We start from the raw sequence: 27,823 nt of genomic DNA, 5'->3' as shown, positions 1-27,823 counted from the left end.
AGGAATGTTATTTGTTTTCACCGTTCAAAGCCACAATATTGGATCTCGAACGACGATACATGATACATGTGCATAAGCATGAAGGATCACGTGAATCTCCAAAATAACGCACGCATGCAGCTCACTCAACGTTTTAATTTTGAAAATCACTGCAACTCGTCCTAGCTAAGCTAATTAGTATATTTAAGATGTCTTAAACATATCGAGGTTGAGATGCTAAACTCACGATGAGACGAGGCAATAAGATAGCGAAAATTAATCATTCTTCAAACAGTATACTTATATTTATAATACAATTAAATTTGAATTTGAAAAAAGAATTGAACCACTTGTGTAATGGCAAGTGTCACTAAAGAGTCTCTTAAGAGTATAAATCTCTCAAATGAGAAACCCATTTAACAAAAATATAGAGACCTATTTGAGAGATTCTTGGTGGAGTTGATCTTCTTTACACATTGGAATCTCCTACATGTTGGGGGTATAGGGAACTTGTGTTGGTGGGATCCAAGTATTGCCACCTAAGAATCTGTCGCCGGTGTATAAAAGAGCATCTTGGGGAGTTAGTTTCCTAATCCCGGGCCATTTAACTCTTTGGGCCTGATTGGATCCAGGCCCAGTATTCAAATGCTCGGCGTAGTATAGCGTCTTGAGCGCAAAATCACCACTCCAAGCAAGCCATCCCGCCGGGTCGATGACGTCGTCGATCATCGTCTTCATGACGATCGTCCTCGAGAACTGCTTCCACGGCCTTCCTAGGTAAGACTTGCTCACCGATTTCCCCGGAATATACGCCGGATCCCCAGTTATGTGGCAGTTATGGAGCACCAACCCGGTCGATTCACGGACGTCGGTTCGTCCCTGAGCGGTGACCATACACGATTGACCTAACTTAGGTTTTCGTACTACGATTTTACAGTTCTGGAGGATGCATTTGGCGTCTCCGAAGATGAAATCGACGGTTCCGGAGACTGTGCAGTCACGGAAGAAGTGCCTGTGAGAGTGAACGTATAAGGTGTCTTGGTGCCCGTCGAATTGACAGCTGTGGAACACGGCGTAATCAGCCGACACTCTTAACGCCACCGCTTGTCCTCCTTCTGGTCCAGCTGTGTTCTCTACTCCGATGTTCTTCATTGTGAAGTGGTCGCCTTCGATTGCTGCGAAATTTTGGTAAATCCTAATTAGAATTTAGAATCCCTATTTTGAGAGACAGTGGTGGAGAATTGAGACTTACTGAGTGGTGCTGTTAGGAAGGTCTTGACCTTTCCGATACCGTAATTGAGATTACCGGTGATAACCGTCTTGGTTTGTCCATCGCCGATGAAAGTGACGTATGGCATTTTCCTGGTGACCATAATTTTCTCCTTGTAGATGCCTTGTTTGATGTGGATGACGAATGGCACTGTGTTTCCTTTAGGCACAGCATTTAGAGCATCTGCTATAGTCTTGAACTGTCCACTTCCGTCTTGAGCCACCACGGCATTAGCCTTCACTGGTCCTGGTGCTGCCATGAGCCGTCGTGCCTCTCGTCCAACCCATGTTGGGATACCATCTTCTGTTGTCAGAAGCTTTCTCGCGTAGTTTGCAAAACCTCCGGTTGAACCTGTTATCAAGAATCACATTAGTTGATTATGATTGATATTGTTGTGATATCTTTTGTGAATTGATTGAAAGGTACCTGTGGCGTTGGAGTTCGGGAGAAGGGTGGACATGCTAGTAACCATGGCAAGGCTATTGCTACTAAGCTCTTTTGTTGTTTTGAAGATGTGTCGCATTTCTTGCATAAGATCGGACTTAATTTCCTCAAAGGAGTCCATACATGTTTGCTGGAATGCGATGGAGCCACTTAGCCAAACCCGTAGATCCTCAACAAAGGCATCAATCTTATCAACCGAGAATCCATGATCCATACACTTCTTCAAGTCCTCGATAGCATCAACCATCACCTTCTCACACAGCTCGAAAGCACCCTTTGCTTCTGGGTCTTTGCTAGCCTTTGCTTTAACGTCTTCTGAGGCTTTTTTAAGGCCTTCGTTGATGGACTTGATAGTGACGTCGAAGCCGAGTTTTATGAGGTCGATAGGCTCAGTGGATTTGGGAGAAGCGCTCATTAAGCTGTTAACACAAGTTTCTTTAAAGTCAGTTGGTTCACATACTGCTTGAACTGCTTTGGTGGTTTTCTTGATCTGATTTTCATCGGCTTTTGGTGAGTGCTTAGACGTTACAACGGCTACTGAGACAACCATGATGACTAACAAACCGGAAACACTACCGGCGATAATGCATTTCTTTTTCTTATCACCATCAAAACCCATTTTTTCTGTTTCCTGTAATTATACGTCCAAAAAGGAATTTGCTGTAGTTTTCAAGTTTTTTTTTTCTTACTTTTCTAATATGTTTTTTCTAGACGTGTTAAAAATGGAGCAGATGGGGCCTGTCTCTGTGGCTATATAAGGCCCCTTCTAGCTCTGAGTTTTTTTGTGTGTTTTTAGGGGGAAGGGGAGGTTTTAGTGTTTGGAATATGCTTAGAACAAATGGATTGAAAGATCGATGGGGGATAATATAGAGAAGAGTTGTAATGCTATTCCTGGGGTCCCAGGAAAAGACATGAGGCTATGTTACATTTTCTGTCTTTAGTAATATTGTCTTGTCTAAAAATTAAAATTTCCCGCTTTTATGATAGCCTATGAATAGTATGGTCTTGGAGTCATGAATTTGTTGGCTGAAGTGATATATGTTAAAGATAAATCTTGAAGATTTTTTAGAAAATCTGTGATTCGATTGATTTCTTACTAATTGGAGAATTGACTTAGAGGTCAAAAGTACAAGTAACAGTAACGACGCATGAGAAGAATCTCATAAGGGTTAAGTACTTAAGTTCCTTTTGCTGTGGAATGTCACAATGCAAATCATCATTTTAAGTATAAACAATATGTTCCTATCAAAAAAAAAAAAAGTATAAACAATATGAAACAGATGAGAAGATCTTCTATAAACTTATTCAGATTTAATAAAAAGGCCTAATAACTCACACAAAGCTTATTCAGCTTAAGCTTTATTATATGATGTACGCAAAATAAGACTCATCTGATTCTTATTCTGAAAACCAATTCGCAGATCTGTAAAAACTTTAAAGCTTTGAAGCTCTCTGTAGTTCTAACTTGCCAATGGTCCCAAGATGAACCTCATCAGGTCCATCAGCAATCCTCAGTGTTCTAGCAGTAGCCCACAGATGTGCTAAAACTGTATCCGAGGATACTCCAGCTGCTCCATGAACTTGTATTGCCGTGTCCAATACCTTCAATGCCATGTTTGGAGCTGCAACCTGAGTACCAAAATGATTTTGCTTCTTAACGATCTACTTTGGTCGATTTCTGACAGAAACAAAAAAATTGCAAAGATTATTACGGTTTTTACCTTGGCCATTGCGAGAATTCCTCTAGCTTTTTTGTTTCCAAACTTATCGAGATGATCAGCAGCTTCAAGAACCAACAATCGAGTTCCTTCCAGCTCTACCCTCAACTGTATCATACAATCACTCATATAAGAAGAACTCATAAAGAAGCATTTGGGTGATTAAAATACACAGTGTCGTTTACCTTTGCAAGATCAGAGACAAAAGAACCATGCTGTGCAATGAACTTCCCAAAAGTTTTCCTACTAAGAGCTCTCTGGGCCATTAGCTCCATCCCACGCTCTGCTGCACCTATCAGTCTCATGCAATGGTGCAATCTTCCAGGGCCTAACCTACCCTGATATAACAAACAAAGCAAGCGAACCGATAAATACAATCAATACTCTCTCTGATACTGTAAGCACTGAATCTGTGTATCAATTGTAGTATTACCTGAGCAATCTCGAATCCACGGCCTTCTCCCAGGAGAATGTTCTTTGCCGGGACAACCACATTTTCAAAAGAAATCTCAGCATGTCCGTGAGGCGCGTCATCAAAACCAAACACTGTGAGAGGCCTCTTCACACGTATACCTGGAGTTCGCATGTCCACTAATATCATAGACTGCTGCTTATGTTTTGGGGCGTTGAAATCAGTTTTGCCCTGTACATCACAGATATAATCTCTTTGACTAACTAGCAGATGGAACAAATATATAAATAGATAGATGGATACATAAATTTTAGAGAGACAAGGAACAAGGAAAGAAAACTTACCATGAGAATAAGGACTCTGCACCTGGGATCCATGGCTCCACTTGTCCACCATTTTGTGCCATTAATGACGTATGAATCACCTTGTCTGTATCAACAACAGAAATAGCTATGAGGACTAATGTGGATTCAGCCTCAGTTTTTAGAAATCACCGGTAGAGAAATTGAAGATGACATAGTATTCATACTCTTTCGTTTTTTTAGTGAAAATTCGAATGAAAGTAGATTCCAACATGAAGAGAATTGAAGAAATTCCCCTACCTTCGAATAGAGCACTCAATATTGGTTGCATCAGAAGATGCAACTTGTGGCTCAGTCATAGCAAATCCAGAACGAATTTTTCCCTCAAGTAACGGAATAAGCCATTCAGAAATTTGTTCTTTGTTTCCATACCGCAGTATCACCTACAAGATAGTACAGATTATATAGATACAAGTAACAAGCAATGAGACAACACCTGGACCCGTAAACAAAATTAGTCTTTTATACCTCCATGTTTCCAGTATCTGGTGCACCACAGTTAAACACCTGTGGAGCCCAAACAGAACGACCCATGATCTCACAAAGGTAACCATACTCCAGGTTCGTGAGGCCCTCACCAAACAATTGATCAAAAGACCTGCCCGAGAGATTATGTTTATTCTCGGTAGCTGCCAGTTCTCTTCTAGCTCTAGCAGCACTATCTACCTGCAAGAACCAAGAATCCATGAGTACAGTCTCACTCAGAATAAAAGCAATAAAAGATAAGTACAGAAAAGATGCATACAGGAACAAATAAGTTCCATAGGCCTTCTCTCTTTGCCATTTCCTTTAGCTTTTCCTCCTCGGGGTGAATGGTCCATCTCTTATCTGATTGGGCAAGTTTGGAGAACTCGTTTTCCATTGGGTAAATGTGAGTTTCCATAAACTTGATCAACTTATGCCTTAACTCCAATACTTTTCTGTTAGGGATGAATCTCCCACTTCCATCTACAAGGCTTTCATATGACGGGGACATGTCTCTTTGAACTGCATCACAAACGAGGAAAGTAGAGTGGCGATCAAATTACAGTTTATCCTATATAAGAAATGTAAACAGTTATCCTTAACAAACTTGAATTTCGAAGAGGTCAATCACCAGATGGAGGGTGTTCTGGAAGAACATTGTCACGTGCAATATAACCCAAGGCAGACTCTATAAGCTCATTAGCTTGAGTTCCTGTATTTCGAGCTCGTTCACCGGCAGAAGCATTCCCCTGCATGATCAGCACAATGTCAATGGCTCTACAACTGCATAGCACAAAATCTTAGAATAGAAAAATATTCCCAGGCTATTAATACCATTAACCATCTGTTGTACACCCCCGTGTAAATTGAAGCAGCCCGAAACATAGAGAACGCTACGTAGAACTTCCAGTTTGCAGCAGGCCATGGTTTTCCCTAAAGTTCATTTGCCAATATATCACAACAATCAAAATTTGTAAAATATTGGCAATTTATAAGGAACACCGACTTGTTACCTTTTCAAGGCTACACAGGACTTACCGATGCAGAACAGTACTCTAAGAGAAATTCTGGCAGTGAAAGCATTCCTTCCGGTAGTCCAGCAGTTTCAAGACCTTCACTAACGTGCTCGTTATCAAGCTGAACATTCACAATGTAATGCTGCCAACACCATGAACTGTATATCAGAGCAGGACGCAAAGAAAACTGCTTTGTGAGGACAATATAACAAACAAGAATAGCTTATTACCATACAGCTGTATGCAACATCACACATTTGGTTCCCAAGCGTGGACAATTCCCAGTCAATTATTCCAATAACTCGATCCTGCAGCTTAAGGAATTTTCAGCAGAGTCTCCGAGACTAACCAAAGAACAGAAAAAAGGAGCTTGAAAGTATTCAGACCTCAGAAGGATGAAACACGAGATTGTCAATGCGGAAGTCTCCGTGAACAAGGCCTGATGTTGCACCTGTTGAATCTTCCGCGGGGATGCTTTTGCGTAACCAATCAACAAGCTCAAACATCTTTGTATTCCTTTCTGGTTTACCTTCACTTGTTGAAGCCAAATATTGTTTGAACCACCTATCTATCTGAAAGAGAGATATCCAAAAGAAAAACTTAAGCAAGAGCATATAAAGCATTAAGAGAAAAACAAACTAGTGAGTAATGATGACGAAATTCACCAGCCCCAGATTAAAAAGAACAAACCTGTCTTTTGCAGTAATTGCCTCGCCGACCATAGTTCTCAAGACCAATGGCATCCACATCAGCAGAGTGAAGAGATGCTAAGGCTTTGGCAGTTGCACGATAGAGCGCACTTCTCCTTTCAGGTGCTACATTCTAAGTCAAAATCAATGACACACAACTAACGTCTTCATATCACGATGACTCACATCTCAAGCTAGAAAATCAAACAGCCGCATTCACATAACAAAATATCTTACCGGCAACTTGGGGTCTATGAAGATACGTCCTTCCATAAACTCCATAATGTAAAAGGCAGTCCCAATCACAGTAGGGTCAGTGCATAAGCAGAAGACTTTAGGGACAGGAACCTGTGTATGTTCACCTAAAGCCCGAAGCACCTACAAATCCCACCATCAAAAGTAAGTATTAAGCGAAAAAGCATCTACCTTTATTCCTGCATACCGTAATCTACAAATTATAAGCAGCATCACGAGCAGTTACAATGATTCAGAAACAGTTTAAAAACGGTACTACAAAAAGAAAAAATTCCCATCTTCTTCAAAAAATCGAGTAGATTGACATGATTGGGGGAATTTATAGAGTTGAAGAATTGAAACCTGAAACTCCCTTTCAACAGCATGAGCAGATTGAAGGAGCTTCCCAGGAGGCTTCTTCCTCAAAACGTATCGTTTCAAGGAACTCTCTGAGCCAACCTCAATCAGAAACGTCGGATTCGACTGCCCATGTCCGAACTGTTCACAAAAAAAAAAAGACAAAAATTCAGATAAAGTTTGTTTCTTTCTTACCGGAGAAACCCACAAAAGATCGACGGCGATTTGGACAGTTTTTTTACCTGTGAGACTTTGAATTGGAATGGGTTGGTCGGAAAACCGGAGACGTTGTCGGCGGCGAAACGAAACAAAGCATCGTGATCGAACAGATGAGCTGATTGGACACGTGTCACAAGATCGCCCGTACTGCTTCCCATGTTTCCTTCTTCACTCCTCTATCCTCAGAGTTGTGCAACAATACCCAAATCCAAGAGATTATGATTATTCATGCACAAGAAGAATTAGCTCTCTCTCTCTCTCTCTCTCTCTCTCTCTCTCTCGCTAACACAAAACAATTCCATTTACGGAAAGTCTCATCCTTTGGATATTTTTTTTTAGAAATTTTTTTACCTATTTAATATTATTTATCTACTTTTTCTGATTTTAGGAGATATCTAAGACTAATGGGTACTCTCTAAAAAATCATTTATTCGTCTATTAACGAAAGAATTGATTCTCCGGGAAGGAATTGCGTAACCCATTAAGCAACGGTACGTGGCATGTTTTGGTACGTTAATACATAAATATAAAAGATTTTTTTTATTATTATTATTTTCTTCCTTCTTTCTTTCCCGATATTCTCTCTCTGCTCTCTCGATCTAAAAAGGCGAATCGATGGTCTAAAAAAATCAATCGATTCGACTGGAGGATTGATGGCCACCGGAGGATAAGATTCTCATCAAAACCGAACCAAAGCCCTCGTCTTCGTCTTCACCGCAGCAACCCACGACGGAGACGAAACAAGTCGACGGAGATGATTCCGACGGATTCGAGACTGCCAGCGAACGTGAAATCAGCTATGAAGATGGTACTAAAAACGACGCCGTCACTAGTCAGGAGGAGAAACCACAGCACTAGGAGAAGAAGAAAGAATATGTTGAATCGATTAATTTTTATCTCTCTCTCTCTCTCTCTCTTTTATCTCTTCGCGACATCTCTCTCTTTTATCTCTTGACGGGAATCCATAGAAATCAATCGATCACCCTGAATCGATTAATTTTTCCAGCTTAAGATTAGAGGGTTTGTTCCTACTTGTGAAATATTCTCTAGGATTTGTTTATCTCTTTCAATTGCATCTCTAGTTGTAGGTCTAGTTCTTTGGATATTTTTCCCTTTTCCCCTGTCAAGAAACATTCGTTGAGTTGGTTTTCTAGACAGCTAATAGGTTGTTATTGATTGATCATTCATTAATTTCTTGATTTTGCAGGAGCAGGGAGATTCAGATCACCAGGATCAGGAGTAGGATTAGTTGCTCCTTCTCCTCAGTAGCAATCAAGCACAAGCTCAAGCTTAAGCTCAACATCTCAAGACATCGAACAGAGTGTTAAGCTCAACATCTTGTTTTTGACTAGGCTCCTCATACAACTACTGACCAAGGTAATTTTACAGTTTCTTCTACAAATCGTTTCTAACTTTGATAAATATAGTAGACATAGACTGCCGATCTCTTTTTATAACTGAATATGGTTTTGGTGTAGATGTTTTTTTCTCCTCCATTGTTGATGACTCTGTTACGTTTGTATTGTATAGGATTCTCTTGCTCTTTCTCATATCTTTAGTTTATAGTACTTGTTTTGTGGTCTGTAATTGGTTGCATCTCCTGTTTTATACCTGATGGTTTTTATTCTGCCAGAGCTTGTGGAACATTCTACCAGGTTCCTTTTTTTCATGGTTCTTATTAATATGTTGGTGTGATACAGAACATACAACAAGCTATTTTGGATTCAGTGGAATCCCATGAAGAAAAAAAACATCAACGGTCTTGTATAAGAGTTGCAGATTCTGTGTTATGGCATGCTGCTTCAAGTACTCTTTGTAAATTTAAAATTCAATGTTACAACAATGTTTAAGTGAATCATTGTTAATCTTTTCATATCCACAATTGTGAATCATTGAAACATTGTTTAAGGATGAGTGTGGACAACTTCTTGAAACATTGTTTAAGTGAGCTTTTTTTGTTCTGCAATATAGGTTCCTTGTAGATATTTCACCATTTTGAGTTTTCTTCTATATCAATTGAATTTTTATTGTAGATGTTCCTTTTAAATGTTTTCTCATTTTAGATTAGAAAATTACACAAATTAAAAAAATTATTATTTAAAAGATTGAACAACCTTCTTTGAGTTCTCTAGTAAAGATATGATTTTGCAAAAATACTCTTAGAATTGCTTTATTTAAATTAATATTAATTATATGATTAATTAATTTGTGAGTAACTTAGGAGAGGTATTCCACTAATGATGCTCTAATTCTATATTTGTCTTATTTCTCGATTTGTTTATTTGATTTCGATAATCATCGTTGTTAACTTGTTACATTATGTTATCGTGATTTATATGCAGCTAAAAAACCAAAAAAAACAAGGATACAGTTAGCCAACTCAAATTAAAAAGTTTAGATTAGGTGATTTGACTTAGGAAGTCATATTCACACTAAGAAAGCTTATACAAAATGAATACGTTTTATTCATCTACAAAAAGACATCTGAGAAAGAAAAAAAACCACTTGCGAGGTTGATGAACAACAATTTTGGTCAAGCTATAATTGGAAACTTCGAAAGGGCTTGATACAGTTGACATTTTAAAATTCTAAAAGCCCATTATTAAAAACATACAATAAAAGCCCACTTAGCCCATATAGTTCTCTCGAACTCGAAGCATTTGGAAAAGACTGAAGAGAAAAAGAAAGATACAACAGAAACCGAAACCCTCACCGGCGATGGCTCTTACACGGCGCTCATTAGCGACACTCCTAAACAAAACCCTCTCTTCCTCTCCTTCTTCTTCTTTCTCTACGCTCTCTTCTCTTTCTCGATTCGCTTTGCCTCTGCTTGAAAAGGTTTCATCATCCCGAACCGGACTAGGCCCGTGTTACATCTCGACCCGACTCAAGACATCCGGGTCCGGATACTCTCCGCTGAACGATCCTTCGCCGAATTGGAGCAACCGTCCGCCTAAGGAGACGATTCTTCTCGATGGTTGCGATTACGAGCACTGGCTCATCGTCATGGAGTTCACTGATCCTAAACCCACTGAAGAAGAGATGATCAGTTCTTATGTCAAAACCTTAACTTCCGTCCTTGGCAGGCAAGTTCTCTCTTCCTTTTCAATTTTTTGCTTCAATTCTTCCCAATTCGTTTGATCATTTGATGATGAATTTGCGTTTTTGTGGGTTATGGTTTTACAGCGAGGAAGAGGCAAAGAAGAAGATCTACTCTGTTTGCACTTCGACCTACACTGGCTTTGGTGCTTTGATCTCTGAAGAGCTTTCTTGCAAAGTCAAAGGTATCATTTTTTCAATAAGGGGTTTAAGCTTTCCTTGATCTGAGATCGCAATTCTGGTAGAATACTTACTTATGTTATGCTGTGAAATGTAAAAGGGTATCTATATTTTGGTTTTTGCTCTGTTCAATTGGTTTCGCTGCTAGGACTAGGAGGGAACTTCTCTTTGATCATTTGATATCTCGGTTATTGTCTGTTCTAGTACGATCATGAGAACATATTTACTATACAAGTCAGAAATCTGATCCAGAGTTGTGATTCATTAGGACTGCCTGGTGTTCTTTGGGTGCTGCCTGATTCATACCTCGATGTACCAAACAAAGACTATGGAGGTAATGTAACGTTTTTTGGATTTCTTCTGAATACTTGGGATATGAGATATGATTCTTACTGAAACCATCCTGGCTTTGACTCTGATGTCCAGGTGACTTGTACATTGAAGGAAAGGTCATACCCAGACCACAGTATAGGTTCACAGAACAGCGCCAGACTAGGAACCGGTCTAGGCCAAGGTATGATAGGCGCCGTGAGACAATGCAAGTGGAGAGGAGAGAGCCATCCATGGGTCATCATCAAGCTCCAGCAACTCCCGGAGAGTTCAACAAGCCTAGTGCTTAATATAATAAAACCTTGTTGACATGAACAAACTATGCGTCTGTTATGGAGTTTATTAGGGTTATGGTATTATTACATGCCAGCTTTGTAAGAGATTTTTCAATTTATCCATAGAAGCTATCAATCAAATCATCATTCTTGTCTCTAATGAATGACTAAACCAAACTCAAAGGTGAATTGAAATTAAAAATATATGTACAATGTATATAATAAATAATATATACACACAAGAGAGATCATCTGATATAGTTGGAACTGAGATTAAGAATCTTAAACCAAGCAGGAATCACACGAATTTGTCAGCACACAGGGGATAATGTGATGTTCAACTTCTCCCTTTCACCGTCGGTCACGATCCTCACTATCCTCTTGAAGGCGAAGTGAACACAATTAGACAACGCGATCCAGCAAATCACTTCGTACACGAACTCCATTGCCGGATCCGACCAAGACGGAAACGAAGACTCGTCCCAATTCTCCCCTCCGAAACCACCACCACCGCCGCCGCCGTAGTTCCATCCCTTTCCGCCACCATCGTTTCCTCCGCCTCCAAATCCGAATGGACCGTCGTTACCACCGAAATCACCATCTAACAGAAAACGATTAAAATCTCCCCCGTCGTCTCCATCACCGCCAAACGAAACTCGCCTCGTCCGTCGCTTTTTACGGATCCGTCGGATGGTCTTGTAAGAGCTAGATCTGACTGGTGGAGGAGCGATTGCATCAACGGGAAAGATAATCGCCGTTGACTGAACGATTCCACCACCGGGAGATTGATGATCTACGGCGGAATCGGCGAAAGAGAGGTGATTAGCTAAATCCAACCTTTGAAGGAGAGATTTGCCAAACGCGATACCTTGCTTAGCCGTATAAACAGTGAGTGTATCGGCGACTAAAGAGAACTCCATGATGAATACACGACGAGGATCTCCCAAATCCACGAATAACGGATTATTGCAACCTTGCCGGCAAATTCGGGCAATGACGGAGATATATACGGGGACCTGATTCGGATCCGATGGAGGCGGATAAATCCGACACGTAATCGATTTGCGCGTTGAATAGAGAAGCCACGTGTCTTGGTGTATTCGCACGTGAGTAGCACGCAATAAGGGGTCCGGTCCTGTCCATTAAAACGTGAAAGCCCAAAGCTGTGGGTTTATGGGATTCTACAATAAATATGCGGGGTTCTATTCATGAATATAAGGAAGTATGGGTCAAAGCAGCAATAACCGTGGGAGCATGAAGATGTTCATCTTATTCATATCTCAAGGGAATTTTTCTACCTAGATGATTCGAATCAAAGTAGATTTAAATTTATATGTGAGTTTTTTACACCATTCTCGATGACATCTTTTGCATGTCTAATGTTCTTACAAGTTTGTTCGTTATGCCTTCTCTAAAAAAAACACATAATATGAATATTGGTATATGGTCTAGTTATACTTCTTTAAGTTTAGGATATTTTTATCTGATCACGAAGGTCTATGCCGCAGCATGTGGCTAAAGAACGCAATATGTCTCCTTTGAAACGAATCGAATTGGTGGGGACTGGGCAGATAACTCGAAGCACCTAATTAAGATAGCTAAGACCACACCATCTACTTAGTTTTATCATCTATATATCATCGAAGTTAATTTTCAATGTCTACTTTATTCGACTTAACTCATGTTTTTAGTTACGATACAATCTGAACACTGATTATATTTTTTTTTTAAAAATCAATAATAGCTAGTTTAAGTAAAAAAAAAAAAAGTTCAGGAAGTAATTGGCCATTTTTTACTAATAATCAAGACGTTAGCATCCACCATGTGATTATTACTTTCGGGTGACCAATTACAACAGCTATGTTTGACTTAATACTGATTTTGAGCAGTGATGAATTAGGTTTGGAATATATTACTGAAATTTGTTTGGCTTCATTACAACAAGTCAACCAAGTTAAAGAAAAAACCTATAGTTTAACTATTAATTTCCTTGATTCAAAACGCTAAGTATTTTTTCAGCTTTTTCTTTTTGTTTTTCTTATAGATAAAACGTGTTTGTAACATTAGGTACATACTTGGCTTATGTCCAAAGCCACTTTCATATAGTACTGTTTTTGTTGTCTCAAGTTATAGTCAAACATCAAAACACCAGAAAACAAATCACGAAATCCCATCGGAATCCAATTTTCAAAGCAAAGCCAGAGATATACTACTAGCTAATATAGTACTACTATATTCAGATTAACATCTTTTTGTGTATCTAGACATATACAGTATATATAAATATATTTTGAAACGAAAGGAGTATTAGACTTCCAAGGTTTTTGATTCAACCCATACGAAAATATTGTGCAAGGCAACCAATATAAAATTCTCTCAGCTTCAATATGTTTCATGTAAACTGTGAGAAGATAAGAGGAGTTGGGTTAGTCGCTTTATCTACTTTGATTGTATTCACCTTTGTCATTTGATTTCAAATAAAAGCATAAAAGTGTATGTTCACTTCTCTTCTATGTATGTATCACAAGTTTCGTGTTCAACTATTAAATTCTCTACATTTAACAGCTATCTAACGTCGTAACTGATTTATGAAGTACTTTTTTTTACTATGAATTGAATTCATTCATATTAGAAAACTTCACCTAACCACTCATTATGTACATGGAAATCTACTACCCACAACATGCAACCCTCTTAAATATTCTTAAAGAAAGCAATCTAATCTATAACGAATGGAACCACAATATATGATATCATTAACAACATGCAACATGATTTAACATATGAAAGTTATATTCGTTTACCTAAATATAGATGTTAACAGTTTTGTAAATAGTACATTTACCAAAACCTAGATAGCTGTGTAATTACCGTTATATTTATTTTGTTTAACAACTTCAAAGTAATCGACAATTATGTCGGTAAAATTTAATGATACATCCGTTTAATAATTCAATTTACAAATTACAACAATTGAATTCTAGTAAGAAAGAAATTTGTTTACATAATTCTGTTTAAGTAGGATTTTATTATATACAGTACAATCTTTGCAGTAATTAAAAGCGAGCTAAAACGTGGCTAAAGCCTAAACGACTGATCCCACCTTTTAGTTTTACTCGTTCTTTGTTTTTATTTTTTTCAATAAATTTTGTTTAACTTGATTTTTAGTTTTTTACCAGTAAACTAAATAATTCGAAGGAGAAAAGATTTATCGTAGAAGGATTAATTTACGTTTCTCTCTCTCTCTGATCTCTTCCAATTTAAAATGTCAATCCCGCAAAGTCTGCCTGCCTTCTCTTAACGTCTTCTCTCTCTCTCTCTCTCTATTCTACTCACTCCTTCCATAATTTTTTGTTCCCTTCACCTCTCCATTTTCTTGGAAAAGGTTCTTGAAACTATTTGTAGCATAAATGGGTAAGATCCGACCCGGAATGGATCCAAAATCGGCATTGGTCTCAGATATTCTATCCCTATCGAGATCACCAATCTCCTGCATTCACATCAATCGCATCTCCGGTTCGTGTTTCATCGACTGGTATCTCATTCTCGGTGTATGTTATTTCCTTTTTTTTTCTCAATTTATTTTAAATAGATTGGACGAGCTTTTTGGTTGCGTTTAAGTCAAGTAAAAAAAAAAAAAGAAACAAAGAACATTGGATTGATCTTGATTTTTAAAAAAAACAGATCCAAGAAGATGCAGAGGTCAAGGTCATACGTAAACGATATCACAAATTAGGTCCGATTCTGTTTCAGTTTCATTATCGATTATGATTTTGATTTCATTGTTGCATTTGAATTAGTTTTAAGCTATGCTATCTTTTCAGCTTTGAAGGTTCATCCTGATAAAAACAATCACCCAAAAGCAGATATTGCTTTTAAGCTCATCCACGAGGTCAGCTATCTTGTTTGTTAATTTTATCCCAATTATATATATAACAAAAATCCTAGCAATCTTCTTGACATGTAGTCATGTAGTATATATTTTTATCATTTTCTCATGAGAGACAAATAATAATACATTAATATTAATAAAAAAAAAAATGTGTATTTGTGTGGATATACTTAACTAGAGAGCATGAGCATTATCAGGTATATGCTTACTTTACTAATGTTGTGGCTTCGACGCATGTAGGCTTACTTATGTCTTTCAGACGAAACAAAAAGAAGATGCTTCAACACGGACCGACGAAAGAACATTTGTCTAAAATGCAGCAGCCGAGTCTCGCACAAAACCAAAGAGAACCGCAACGATTCTAAACCGAACCGGTTCTGTCAAACCCTCAGGGACATTAGGGACAAGTTCAGGGAAGAGAACAAGGTGATAGAGAGATGTCTTAAAACCAATAGTTCAAGATTCAGGGGGAACATAACCGAGGAAATCCCTGTTTATGGTAGTATACCAAACCGAAACCGGTTAAATAAAGAGTCGCCTGTTTTTAATCCATCAGATTACAGGTTATGGGGTTATCCACATGTGAGAAATCGGGTGTTGGACAACAACTTGTCGGATTGGGGCATGTTTATGAGAAGCAGATCCACTTGTGTTCACTCATCGTGATAATGTAGCTTTCTTTCTATTCTTTTATTATACATTTTTAGCTCAAATAAGTGAGAAAATATCTATTGAATTTGGTAGCTTCATTGTATTCTTTCATTATTCAAATCTTTCGACTACAAAATCATATCTTCTTGTTCTTGTTTTCTTTATTAAATCACATCAATACAAATTATACAATGATAAGTTAGCCAAAGTTGAAAGACACGGAACCTTAGTTGATTTCATTCGAATGATAGGATCTATGGGAAGACACACTCAATCAATCCACGCAAAACAAAATTTATAATGTGTTTCTTTATTTTTGGTATATTGAACTGGTTACCATCGCAATGGCTGATCTGAGGTTCGGTATTTCATTGAAAACTAGTCTTTCTTAGTTTATGTAGCCGAATGGACAGCCATGCCCATAATGTATCTCATTCGATTGTTGGTTACAAAAAAAATTGACACCCTTTTAGTTAAAGTATTATTATCTCTAATAATGTTCTTCTCGGTCAATTAAACAAACCAACGGCTCATTAAATCAGGATTGTTAGTGGATCAGTCAATGAGTTTAGGCCAAACTTGGCGTTAATAATAAGTAGGACTTGTAAAATTGTATGAAAAAAGAGTACAAATTTTAGCTTACCATAGATGAAAACAAACCACCAAACATAGAGCAAGTGAGCAACATACACACCATTACCATAGATTTTCTCTTCGTTCTTACTTGTTTGATAGTGTCAAAACGCAAAATTAAACTGCCGATTTATCATCAAAGGGATATATGGGTCGGTCATATTGGGCCCTAGCCCGTTTTCTTACTAATTGGATCCTTGAATCGTACATGTCACACAAATTATTTTTCTGTTTATGAAAAACAGAGTTGGAATAATAATACCATCAGCTGTGTTAATTAATTTTGATTTAGACGACACAAAAAAAAAAAGTGCCAGGCTGGCAAACTGGAGTGGGCCCCGTTTCCGCGCTGTCAGTCCACATGCTCCTTTCTCATTCCCCCCTACAATTTACAGTCTTGTTTATTATCACCATTTTCTTCTATTCCCTTTGTGGTATTTCACAAGTCGAATGTTTTATATTATTCCTCCTACTCAAAATTATTATTTTCATTGTATCTGATTCTGAGCTTTTTTCTTTTTATTCCGATGGTATTGTTAGAGTCAGAAACATTTTTTTTTTTGACATCCACATGTTATAAAAGTCTCAAATTCAGCCAAAAAAATGATCATTGATTAAATAGCATGAAGAAAAAAAAAACACATGCATTGTCTAAAACAAAACTACAATAATATTTTTATTTTGTTGGCTTGAAACAGCCATATGTCTCTCTCGACTCTCGCTATTTGCTTGAGAAGATTTGTCGGCGATAATAATAAGAGAAATACGTTACCAGATCCCTTAATCAATGTCTATAAGACAAATTTCGATATTAATTGCTTAAATTGATTATACCCATATTAATTAATTAATGATTACATACCATTTTTTCTTCTAATCTCTTTCCTTTTTCTCTATATTTTGTGTCCATTTTTTCTTATTTTATTTTCCTTTATTTGCATTAACAAAATCATTTTATAAGGCTGTCATTTCTGCGTCAATCTTCTTCCTTCCTTATTTATATATCTGTAAATTGATAAAAAATTTCGTCTTTTTCTGTCAATCATACCGTTTTGTTTGTCTCAGAATAATAATAATTAAGAAGAAAAAAAAAAAGCTTCTCTGTTTCTGTGTGGTCTGCTTACGCACAAAGAAGAGAGAACCCCTTCTCCTTCTTCTTCTTCGTCTTCTTCTTCTTCTACTTCTGATTCTTCTCTCTCTCTTTGTGTCTGATTACATTTGGCGCAAAAAAGTTCTTCACTTTATAGCTTTTTCTCTTTTTATTTGTTCCGACAGCTTCGCTACAAATAAAGATGTCAGTAAGTGCTTTCTCTCTTTTCTTTGTGTTGCCCCTATCTCGGATTGGTCGATTTTTAAAACCAAACTCTTCATCCTTTCTTTTAAGGATTAGCTTCTGTTTCTGAGTTACACAGAGCTCAAAATTGTAACTCTCATCTCAATTTAAGCTTGTGACAGGTCATATTTTGGAGACTTTAAACACACAGATTTTTGTCTCCTTCCTGTTTTGTAACAGGTGGCAATAATCTTGATACTGGCATTAACCAGTCTGATTCCGGTTAACGCAAAAGTTGACGGCGCCGGGAAAATATGCGACGAACTTAGCCGAAGATCATTGAGCACGAGACCACACAGTGTTTCCATTACAGATTTTGGTGCGGTGGGAGATGGCAGAACGCTCAACACTCTCGCGTTTCAAAACGCCGTTTTCTACCTGATGTCTTTCGCTGACAAAGGTGGCGCCCAGCTTTATGTTCCCCCGGGAAGATGGCTCACCGGTAGTTTCAGCCTCACCAGCCATCTCACCCTCTTTCTCGAAAACGGCGCCGTTATAGTTGCCTCTCAGGTGCTTCTTTTTTTTTAAAGCTGTTCTGAAAACCCAATTCTACTTTACTTGTTGCATGTGATGAATTTTTGTTACTCCAAAATAAGGATCCTTCGCATTGGGAAGTTGTTGATCCGTTACCTTCGTATGGACGGGGACTTGATTTGCCCGGGAAGCGATACAAGAGTTTGATCAACGCTAACATGCTACATGATGTTGTTGTGACAGGTAACACAAAACAATGCTTCAAATCTTTCATCTCATTTTTCCAATTCTTGTTAAATATACTTCAAATCTTGATGTGGCTACTCTTTTGTTTTTTTCCCCATGGTTAGGTGATAATGGAACCATAGATGGACAAGGCTTGGTTTGGTGGGATCGGTTTACTTCTCATTCCTTAAAGTATAACCGACCTCACCTCATCGAGTTTATTTTATCCGAAAATGTAATTGTCTCGAATCTTACATTCTTGAATGCTCCAGCTCATACAATCCACTCAATCTACTCTAGGTAAGATCTCATAGGCCTAAGCTTTTTTGTTTTTTTTTGGAATGATAAAGTCTTGGTTCTAACTTCTATCCTTATGTCTGCAGTCATGTATATATTCATAAGATATTGGCTCATTCTTCCCCTGAATCTCCTTATACAATCGGCATTGTACCAGGTTAGTTGGCTCTGTTTTCTATACACTAAAACCTTTTTTTATTGTGTATGGAATAGAAAATGAAATGTCTTCTGTTTTGCTATGTTTCTCAGATTCCTCTGATAATGTATGCATTCAAAACTCTACCATTAACGTGGGGTATGACGCCATATCCCTTAAAAGCGGTTGGGATGAATATGGAATCGCCTGTTCCCGTCCCACTGAGAATGTTCATATAAGAAATGTTTACCTCCGAGGAGCTTCTGGTTCGTCTATCTCCTTTGGCAGTGAGATGTCCGGTGGAATATCCGATGTCGTGGTCGATAACGCCTTTTTGCACAACTCATTAACCGGCATTGCCTTTAGAACCACGAAAGGCAGAGGTGGTTACATCAAAGAGATTGATATTTCAAACATCGATATGTCGAGAATAGGTACTGCCATTGTGGCTAATGGTAGCTTTGGATCTCATCCGGATGATAAATACGACGCAAATGCTCTCCCACTTGTGAGTCACATAAGATTAAACAAGATTTCTGGAGTAAACATCGGCGTTGCGGGGAAATTGGTTGGGATCAAAGAGTCTCCATTTACCTCAGTGGCTTTGTGGAATGTCTCTTTGTCTATGAACTCAGGTTGTAGTGTTTCTTGGCAATGTTCCTATGTTTACGGGTCCTCAGAGTCCGTCATTCCTGAACCGTGTCCCGAGCTGAAGAGAGATGATGATGATGATGCTTACGGTAGAGCTGCAGTCTAATTTTATGAAAGCGACTGCAAAAACAGAAAAAAAAGCAAGAAGTACTTTTCTTGAGATTCTTTTCTAGGATTCATTTCATATTTTTGTGAAGTTAGCTAGGTCAGATTCTTTCCGCAAGATAAAACCACATTTGTCTTAGATCATACATTTTTCTTTTGGTTATTCGGGTTTACTATTTTTATTCTATGTTGTTTGCATATTGTGAGATAAGAATTCTGTACAGGTTCATTTCTTCATTTATCTCTCAATAGCATCTGAAAATTTCAAAAAAAGACTTCTTCTTCCTCTCCTCTTCTTTCGTCTGGAGCTAACTATGAGCTAGCCTGTCTATGGTCTACGTACCCGAATAAATCTTATGTAGTAGTAGACCATGTTCCATACCCGAATAAATCTTATATAGTATTAGTCTAGATGATGATAATACTAAAGATAGCAGATAGATATTTAAAAAGTTTGAATATTTTCGAAAATATTATTTTTATTTCGATGATGTTTTAAAATATTGGGGGCCCAAGGCCATTTCGTAGATTTGTAACCCCTTTAAAATCGAAATTCACCTAAGTAACCCTAGAACCCTCTCTGTCTTGTCTGTCATTTGATCATCAACATCAACCTAGAGACGGTGAAGCTAGCCGGAGGTAAATCATACTCATACATACACGCTCTTCTTTTTTTCTCATATATCATTCTTCGCTTTCAGATCTTTCTTTTTATCACATCACTTATCTGTGATTCTCGGATCCTATTTGAGTGATTTTGGAGCTTATATAATAAGAAAGAGAGTATTTAGACTTAGTTTTTGAATCTCTGCTTTTGCTTGATACCGAAGTTATTCATCATTTTTCTTAATAAATTCTTGCGAGATTTTGTTATTCTAGATATCGTTTTTAATTTCTGGCTCTATATTTAGGAGTCACTAGTCACAGTCCGCCATGAGCTGGTATTTGAAAGGTGGTCGTTTCCTACCTAAACCTCCAGTGACTGGGCCTCGAGTTCCACCTAAAACTACACAGAATTGGCCTGTCGTTCATTTGGTGGCAAGAGATCCGTTTGGTAGGCCGAGGCCGAGGCCCTTCGTCATGGATTTGATTAAGGCTATGAAAAGACTGCATCCTGATGAAAAGGTAAAATATGGTTATATCTTCAGTCAGCTGCTGGGCCTTCCAAAACCTCCTCCTCTCCCGGAAATAGACACCGGGGACAAGTTTGCTGTGAAGTTGGTCGAGTTTGACCCAGAGAAAAGGATGCATGTGGTTGGAGCAGTTGCACGGGCCAAATTTAGTAATGTAAAAGTGCTCTAATCATTGTCCGATCAGTTGGGTGTGGCACCATCGCTTTTTTTGTGTGCAAAACGTCCCCAACTTCCTCATCAAACAAGGTGTCACAAAGGAGGAAGCTACTGAAATCATTACCAGTATCGAAGCTGCCGGTGGAGTCGCTGTTATGGAGCCGTGTTCAAGTCATCCTGATGATGAGCAGCTTTCCTAATTGTTTGTCTTTGTGACTGACTACAGTACGTACGTCCGTAGTAGTTGTTTTGTAAGACAAACTATTCTGTTATCATCCTTAAAAAAGAAACCCTGTCCGTAGTAGTAGTCTTTCGAATAAGGGAAGTACTTTATTCCGCTTATGCACATAAAGGTTCCAAGGTATAAACGACAATAATATATGGATGCAACTCTCCATCCCCTTTAACTTACAAGATTTCGCATCATACATTATGGCCACTCTTAACAAATTTCAACCTCAGATTCCTTATGCCTCATGCATCAACCGCAACAAGGCGAAGGGACTTAACGGAAAATTAGAAATCGTCTCCAAGCATGGTTGACAACAACATACCCCGCACAAACTCGCTCTTTTTCGCCTTCTCTTGATCTTCACCTGAAAGTGGAGCTTCTTGAATGTCTCTGCGCAAACGAAAGCCAAAAGACCAAATGAGAAAAAAGAATCTCTATGTAAAAAAGCTTTCTTGGCACCAGAGGATCACAATATATACCTTTTGAGAGATTCTCTATATGAGACTTTTGTAGCTGAGTTTTCTTCAGTCACAACAGGTGTAGCAGCTTTGTTTGCAGACTCATTGAGTGAAGGAGGACTAAACATAAAGGATGACAGCAGCGGATCAGAATCGATATTGGTTGAAGAAGTGAAACTCGAAGAACCACCAAGAAGAGACTGTAAGTTTGCTTCCCGTAGTTCCTTTTTCAAGGCGAGATAGGTAGAGCTATATCCTCCTCTTCGCAACCTTCTCTTTCGCTGAACGTAAAAACCTCTCATCAAGGAAATAAACAAATCCACTCTAAGTTCTACCAAATGATTATTATATGTACTATAGAGAACCAAGAAGCTATAAACAGATTTAAGCATCAGATATTGAAATTTGAAAAGGATATCTTAAAAAAATTGGCATGCTGCGTCGTAATATGGCCAACGATATTCAATCCCACCCTCTTAGTGCATACAGGACAGACCTGGGGAGGAAAACAAAGAAGACATTTTTTCAAGTCCACGTTTTTAAAGAGCAAACAGAGAAGTAGCTTCAATCTGGATGATCATAAAAAGATCACTAGTTTTTACCGACCGAATAAACGAAATATTCCAAAGATTTGGAATTCACAAGGCTGCTAAATGGAATACACAGTGCTCATCTGATAAGAAGAAACAAACAACACAGGTAGCCAGAGAACAAACATTTCATCATCACACGAAGAGCACAACCAACATCTTCAAGTTTTCAAGCAAGCATTGATTTTTTTTCTAAATAAAAACCAACGCTTTGGTAGAATCTAACAATTTAATCAGGATTTCCTAAAGCTAGCTAGAGAAGGTATGAATCATTTGAATTACCCCGTTCTTGGCTTCAACGGGATGTTCTTCGTCAATGTGACAACAAAGCCCAACAATGTCAAAATCCTCTGCGCAGAAAGGGCATATAAACTCAGCTTTCAAATCGTCTTCTCCTTCAAGATCCTCGTACCCTCCTCCTCCTCCTCCTCCTCCTCCTCCTAGATACAAATCTGCCACCAAAACTCCAAAGATCAAATCTTATGACAAAATCTTAAAAAACAAAAACACGAGATTCCCAATTAAATAAGTAGCGCGAACCTGATCGGGATTGACACCGTCTCAAAGAAGAGAAGAAAACAGAGGGACAATTGATCCATGAATTGGAAGAATCCATATCTTCTGATCGTTACAGAGAATTATACCAAAAGAAAAATAGAAATAATAATACAAAAGATTAAAAGGAGAGAAATTTGAATGTGGATTATCAACGAAACCCTAGAAGCACGGGAGAGAGAGAGAGAGAGAGAGAGAGAGGGAGAGAGAGAGAGAGAGAAAGAGAGAAGAAGAAGAAGAAATGGAAGGAGATGGAGAGAGAGTGGGGGGGGGGGGGGGGTAAGAAGCGAGAGACTTTGTTAATTTGTTTCACCGAACTACAACTTCGGAGTCGGAGATGATGACACATGAAAGACAAATGCTTTGTATTGTAATCTTTTGTTTTTACCTGTTATACCCTTCAGTTTTATGTTTATTTATAGTTTTTGTCCTTTTTATTACACAAGTCGTTCACTTCACGCGGTTTGGTTTCGATTGGACCAAACAAAGGAAAGGGGTTATGTTGTAATGCTTCACACGTGTAGCCTTTGGTCTACCGCAAAGTCCCTGCCTGAGAAATTAAACTGCCCACCTTTATTAATTATTAATACCCTACTAATTAATTTTAGGAATCTAATAAACTGCTTTAATTATTTCCTCAATTTAAAACTTTACCACAAATACCCATCTAGTATATCATTATATAACCATCCTTGTAAAAGTTGTGGAGGATCTGCTGTGACGAGTTTTGTCGGCGATTCCAAGGCTTTTTGTTACTTTCGACTTTCAACTTTCAACTTTCAATTACTACTAGTTGTTAGTGAATACTGAATCAGAATACTAGTACTGAATAGTGACTGTAGCCAAAATGATCAATTGCTCATAATAAGACTTTCTTTAAATTTATTGCTTCCAAATCTTAAGCATAAGTTAATTAAAAAGTTAGAATGGTGTATAAATGGGCTGTGAGTTATTTATTGCAAATTAGTGAAATTTTTTTGTCTTTTATATCTCACAGATAAGCTTTATGTCTAACTGTTTGGTTGAAAATGGTTTGATTTGATTGAAGGAGTTATAATTAGTTTAAGAAAATTGTAATATTGTAACAGGTGATTCACATACGAATTATTCTTTTCTCATAATTAAAAAAAAAAAAAAAAAAAAAAACTCGACAGCGACATGAGTCATCTCAAAATTTTAATTAAAAAAGGTATTGGAAAAATAGCTGCATGTGAGGGAAGAGGGGAATAAAGTGGTGGTGTGAAATTAATACGATCTTTTATCAACAAACAAGGAAGAATCCAATTAATGTTTGGCAACCAACAAATATAGAGAGCTTTCTTTTCTCTTTTTTTTTTCTTGCGATTTTGTTTGATCCTCTCTTTCATTTTCATAGTGCAAGCTTATTTCACTTCACCATTCACGTTAGGTACATAAACGTAAACAATCAACAGACAACATTTTCCCTTTTTGTCTCTATCACCTATGCAAATTTCGAAGATTTTTGTGACAATACAACACAACTGGTGTGATTGGGAGTGTGGATGAAAAGAAAAGAAGAGAATTATAAACTGTTCTAATATTTCGAATGAATTTGCTAAAATGTTTTAAAGTGAAACCCATTTTCGAAGAGCTGTGTTTTTTACTTTTCATGTATGAATGAAATTGACTTACATACGAATAATGAAACAAATCATATGTCGGCCTTGTTTGATAGGGTAATAAGACATGGTTTGAAAACACCGTCTGAAAATAATAACGCCGACGAATGTGTCCCCCTTTGCTTGAAACGCCGACGCTAGCGACATTAGTTAGAAGATAAGTGTAACCCAAAGTTGTTTAGGACCTAAAAAAAAGGTGGAGAAATTGTTGTTAACGCTGATTACAACGATGTTAAGGCATAAATGTTTTGTACTTTTGTTGTTGAAAGAACATAGGCTTTAATTTTCAGGTATTATCATGATTACTCTAACAATTAAATAGAGTTGTATGAAGATTTGATTTCATTAGCTCTTGGCCCTCTTAGGTTACTGCTTTTGTATAAGATACATAACTCAACGAAATAGCACCAAAACATTCGGCTTTCCCATAGCCACGTGTTTTCATTCTACTCACCAATCATTAAGTGCCACGTATAAAATATTCCTCGCCTAACAATAAACAATTGTATTTGAAGATTTTTGTTTTACTTAAAATCCGAAAATCGTATATCCATTTTTCACGAAGAGCCGGAATAGATTTAAACTAATAACATTTTTTACTTACCTAATAACCATGATGTAAAGGTATATATGAAAATTTAAACTTCATTTCATAGATTTAACTAGAAGCCACAGAATCTTTACTTGAGTTATGTATACTTATACAAAAGAAGTAAAGATTTTATAGACGTGCATATCTTTTCACCATGTCCAAACCAGGTCTAGATAAAATTTATAAAGGTTATTGTAAAAGTCAAAGACTCCAAATTACTAGTTTATTTATATGTTAAAAAAGAAGAAGGATGATCTCAAAACTTTCGGTTGAGAAATTAGAATTGATATGTACTTACAATACATGTTACCATTTGGCATTTACCGAGTATTTCAGTGCTTTTATTACACAAATCTTTGGTTATAGATGTCAAACGTATCTGCTCCGCGTTACATTCTCCAAAATTACGCTGTTTTATTTCTTCCGTGTTATTTATCTTTCTCTCTAGTCTCTTTTAAATTAATTTATGTCCTAGATAATTAATTATTTCATGTAATCAAATTTTCAGAAGGAGAGAAATATATATTATAAAGAAGAAATTTACAGAGATTTAAACTACCCAAATCAACATTTTTGAGATACTGTCAGTGTACGAATATATCTATGAAATATAAAATTTATGAAAACGATATATGGCAAATGCGCATAACTTTTGATACTAATAATAAAATCTTTTAATACTACTATGAACAATTATTTTTCGATTTGATGAATTTTTAAAATAACATATATTAAATTCGTTAATAAAAAGAGGAATTCACTCTTATTCTGAGCCTCTGAATGTGTGTTTCTTCTTCCCTCTCTCTCTCTCTCTCTCTCTTTCTCTCGTTTCCTTTCATCTTCTCTCTTCCTTATCACTTGATCTTCCATAGCTCATATTTGTCAGACTACAAAAACTTCTGACAATGGAAGCAAATAGATTCTCTACTCTGTCAGCTCTTCTTGTACTGTTAGTGTCACTGCCTCTCTCTGTGACTTCAAAAGACCAAACTGTTTCTTGCACAATGTGTTCCTCTTGCGACAATCCTTGCAATCCTGTCCCATCTTCTTCTTATCCTCCTCCACCTCCGTCTTCAAGCTCCGGTGGCGGTGGTTCTTATTATTACTCACCTCCTCCTCCTTCCAGCTCAGGTGGTGCTAAGTACCCGCCTCCTTACGGCGGCGACGGTGGACAAGGTTACTATTATTCGCCTCCTTACTACGGAAATTACGGGACGCCGCCACCGCCGAATCCGATCGTTCCTTACTTCCCGTTTTACTATCACACACCTCCTCAGGGTCAGCAGGGGTATTTAGATTCTGGATCGGATCGTTTACAGGGTTCTCTTCTCTTTGCTCTGTTCGTTGTCTTGCTCTGCTTTGTGTGACCGACTCATCTTGATTTACCTACCTGGATAAATGTACCAAGAACTGAATTATCTTTTACTTTTTTAACTTATCTTTTTTACATTTTTGTTGACAATTTGTATTTAATATATATATTTTTAATCAATGAAGAACATTTTATACGTTACTCTTTGTAAACTATCTTCAGATTATATATATTAGTATATGTATATCTAAGTAATTGTGGCACAACTTGAGCTTCAGTTACTGTGTCTGTGTGCATGAAGTACAAGGTAAGTAGTAGTTCACTTGCACTATTTTGTCGGTTCGATTATCTGTTAATAAACGAACTATGCGAGAATTATATGATTCATATTCTGTTAAATACATCCACGTAATTTTGCATTGGCGCAAAATTAATCAATTAGTACTGTTAGTTTTTTTGTGTGACATTTGATGTGATTGTCGTTAGCTGAACATCGCCTCATAAATTAGACGGTCAGTTTTGCTCGAAGACAACTTTTATCCTTTCCTCTTAAATGAAGTAAGTTAAATATGAAAACTTACATATAACGATAAGAGGAAATTATTTGCTGAGGACAAAGATCAAGTGAGTAGTAACCACCAACAGCTCAAGTTTCGGCCATGAGTTACTCATTGGCCATGTGATCGTATCTTCTTCTTCCTTTAATTTTTGTTCCATCTTTTTCTTTTCAATATTTAGATTGCCTACCTTTTTTAAAACTTTCTTAAAGGAAATGTGAAAATATTAGCTGGCTAGCACGTGCGAGTAGTAATGGGTTTGTTGTGGTCCCTCGCTCCCCACCAAGCCGATCTAACACAAATTCGGTATAATCCGGTACAATGTTCTGACGTCTGACCTGGTTCTTCTTCTTTATTGCATTATTGGAATACTGAATTTTAGTTGACTACTGGATTATCAATCAATCTATCCAATCCACGTCTGTCAGTATCTACTATCTGAGTCTCTTTTGCGTGTGTTTTGTTTTCTTTAAATCTTCACGAGTGTCCCATTTTACTCGTAAGGAACAAATTCAAAAGCCTAACCAGAGAGTTAACCGAGATTAAATCGCTTTACCGAACCGGTCAATTGTATCTATTGGGCTAGGCTGCCCTTTTAAGTTTTGGGCTTTGCTTTATAGTAACTTTGTAGTTTTTCTTTTTTAATCTGTAAGATTATGGATCCTCTGATAGTCGTCTGATGGGGGGAAATTGATGTGATCAAATTATTGGTAGAATCTTTTTTGTTGTAGGCATTTTTTAATTTACTTTTGATGATAAAGAACATCTATTTTAGATTCTGTAGTTTTCAAGAGGGAAAGGGGATAAAGCGAAGAAAATAATTAACTTTGAATTGATTCGACTATTTGAGGAACATGGTATCCGTTTATCCAATGGTGTATTTATCTATTATGTTACTGTTTTGGAAAAACAAATGATTAAAGTAGAGACTAAAAGTTGTTTTATGCCCTTATGAGTTGACAAAATAAAAGTTATTTTCAATTTATGTAAGTAAGTTGGTTCCAGGACTTTTTAGATAGGAAAATCTAGGTAAAGTTGTCGGAACCAATTCAACCTCAAGATTCGTCGATTAAGGTAGTAGATGACGAAGCTATCTGATCTGTAACAATTTAACAAAAACGTTGGGCCGGTCAGCCCAATTTCATATATAGA

General features: G+C 37.4%; 8 protein-coding genes and 2 long non-coding RNA genes across 14 annotated transcripts; 6 read left to right on the top strand and 4 right to left on the bottom strand.

Annotated features, from left to right (window-relative positions):
- Positions 1-246: 246 nt before the first annotated feature.
- LOC104764389 (putative pectinesterase/pectinesterase inhibitor 23) lies at positions 247-2,533 on the bottom strand. Its single transcript, XM_010487911.3, has 3 exons — positions 1,676-2,533; positions 1,232-1,600; positions 247-1,154 (listed from the first exon to the last, which is right to left on the bottom strand). The coding sequence occupies exons 1-3, from the start codon at positions 2,310-2,312 to the stop codon at positions 466-468; spliced, it is 1,695 nt and encodes a 564-aa protein (XP_010486213.2). The 5' UTR covers positions 2,313-2,533; the 3' UTR covers positions 247-465.
- Positions 2,534-2,862: 329 nt separating this feature from the next.
- On the bottom strand, positions 2,863-7,652 carry LOC109124730 (putative acyl-CoA dehydrogenase IBR3). Its single transcript, XM_010487910.3, has 17 exons — positions 7,189-7,652; positions 6,953-7,087; positions 6,593-6,733; positions 6,357-6,488; positions 6,053-6,238; positions 5,897-5,974; positions 5,689-5,808; positions 5,485-5,583; positions 5,282-5,399; positions 4,931-5,172; positions 4,654-4,851; positions 4,426-4,568; positions 4,168-4,252; positions 3,845-4,054; positions 3,597-3,749; positions 3,415-3,519; positions 2,863-3,322 (listed from the first exon to the last, which is right to left on the bottom strand). The coding sequence occupies exons 1-17, from the start codon at positions 7,321-7,323 to the stop codon at positions 3,128-3,130; spliced, it is 2,475 nt and encodes an 824-aa protein (XP_010486212.1). The 5' UTR covers positions 7,324-7,652; the 3' UTR covers positions 2,863-3,127.
- LOC104764387 (uncharacterized) lies at positions 7,525-9,101 on the top strand. 3 transcript variants are annotated; one of them, XR_015591657.1, is made up of 3 exons: positions 7,525-7,656; positions 8,373-8,542; positions 8,866-9,101. It is a non-coding gene; the product is annotated as an uncharacterized LOC104764387 (long non-coding RNA). The 3 variants fall into 3 exon arrangements; XR_015591656.1 differs by lacking the exon at positions 7,525-7,656 and adding an exon at positions 7,833-7,973; XR_015591655.1 differs by lacking the exon at positions 7,525-7,656 and adding an exon at positions 8,042-8,185.
- Positions 9,102-9,672: 571 nt separating this feature from the next.
- LOC104764386 (multiple organellar RNA editing factor 3, mitochondrial) lies at positions 9,673-11,209 on the top strand. Its single transcript, XM_010487909.3, has 4 exons — positions 9,673-10,251; positions 10,352-10,449; positions 10,713-10,778; positions 10,871-11,209. Exons 1-4 carry the CDS (start codon positions 9,884-9,886, stop codon positions 11,062-11,064), a joined length of 726 nt encoding a protein of 241 aa, XP_010486211.1. The 5' UTR covers positions 9,673-9,883; the 3' UTR covers positions 11,065-11,209.
- Positions 11,210-11,213: 4 nt separating this feature from the next.
- LOC104764385 (uncharacterized) lies at positions 11,214-12,498 on the bottom strand. Its single transcript, XM_010487908.3, has one exon. The coding sequence runs from the start codon at positions 11,967-11,969 to the stop codon at positions 11,361-11,363; it is 609 nt and encodes a 202-aa protein (XP_010486210.1). The 5' UTR covers positions 11,970-12,498; the 3' UTR covers positions 11,214-11,360.
- Positions 12,499-14,296: 1,798 nt separating this feature from the next.
- Positions 14,297-15,728, top strand: LOC104764384 (uncharacterized). Its single transcript, XM_010487907.3, has 4 exons — positions 14,297-14,600; positions 14,734-14,785; positions 14,874-14,941; positions 15,182-15,728. The coding sequence occupies exons 1-4, from the start codon at positions 14,460-14,462 to the stop codon at positions 15,605-15,607; spliced, it is 687 nt and encodes a 228-aa protein (XP_010486209.1). The 5' UTR covers positions 14,297-14,459; the 3' UTR covers positions 15,608-15,728.
- Positions 15,729-17,100: 1,372 nt separating this feature from the next.
- On the top strand, positions 17,101-19,585 carry LOC104764383 (putative polygalacturonase). Of its 2 annotated transcripts, none has more exons than XM_010487905.3 (6): positions 17,101-17,523; positions 17,739-18,068; positions 18,155-18,275; positions 18,383-18,557; positions 18,641-18,711; positions 18,804-19,585. In XM_010487905.3, exons 1-6 carry the CDS (start codon positions 17,518-17,520, stop codon positions 19,445-19,447), a joined length of 1,347 nt encoding a protein of 448 aa, XP_010486207.2. In that variant the 5' UTR covers positions 17,101-17,517; the 3' UTR covers positions 19,448-19,585. The 2 variants fall into 2 exon arrangements, with proteins under 2 accessions (XP_010486207.2, XP_010486208.2); XM_010487906.3 differs by having other exon boundaries at positions 17,259-17,519.
- A 408-nt stretch (positions 19,586-19,993) lies between these two features.
- On the top strand, positions 19,994-21,081 carry LOC147920087 (uncharacterized). Its single transcript, XR_015591118.1, has 2 exons — positions 19,994-20,085; positions 20,358-21,081. It is a non-coding gene; the product is annotated as an uncharacterized LOC147920087 (long non-coding RNA).
- Positions 21,046-22,978, bottom strand: LOC104764382 (protein DEHYDRATION-INDUCED 19 homolog 4-like). 2 transcript variants are annotated; one of them, XM_010487903.3, is made up of 5 exons: positions 22,556-22,978; positions 22,298-22,467; positions 21,844-21,921; positions 21,447-21,712; positions 21,046-21,357 (listed from the first exon to the last, which is right to left on the bottom strand). In XM_010487903.3, the coding sequence occupies exons 1-5, from the start codon at positions 22,629-22,631 to the stop codon at positions 21,252-21,254; spliced, it is 696 nt and encodes a 231-aa protein (XP_010486205.2). In that variant the 5' UTR covers positions 22,632-22,978; the 3' UTR covers positions 21,046-21,251. The 2 variants fall into 2 exon arrangements, with proteins under 2 accessions (XP_010486205.2, XP_087358202.1); XM_087502076.1 differs by having other exon boundaries at positions 22,298-22,455; positions 22,556-22,960.
- A 2,592-nt stretch (positions 22,979-25,570) lies between these two features.
- LOC104764381 (uncharacterized) lies at positions 25,571-26,315 on the top strand. The gene has a single exon (XM_010487902.3). The coding sequence runs from the start codon at positions 25,708-25,710 to the stop codon at positions 26,167-26,169; it is 462 nt and encodes a 153-aa protein (XP_010486204.1). The 5' UTR covers positions 25,571-25,707; the 3' UTR covers positions 26,170-26,315.
- Positions 26,316-27,823: the final 1,508 nt, after the last annotated feature.

Source organism: Camelina sativa, chromosome 19, assembly GCF_030686135.1.
Source record: "Camelina sativa cultivar CO46 ecotype springtype chromosome 19, ASM3068613v1".
Lineage (NCBI taxonomy): Eukaryota > Viridiplantae > Streptophyta > Magnoliopsida > Brassicales > Brassicaceae > Camelina > Camelina sativa.
The sequence above is the reverse complement of the archived record's forward strand: the minus strand, read 5'-3'. Positions and strand labels throughout refer to the sequence as shown.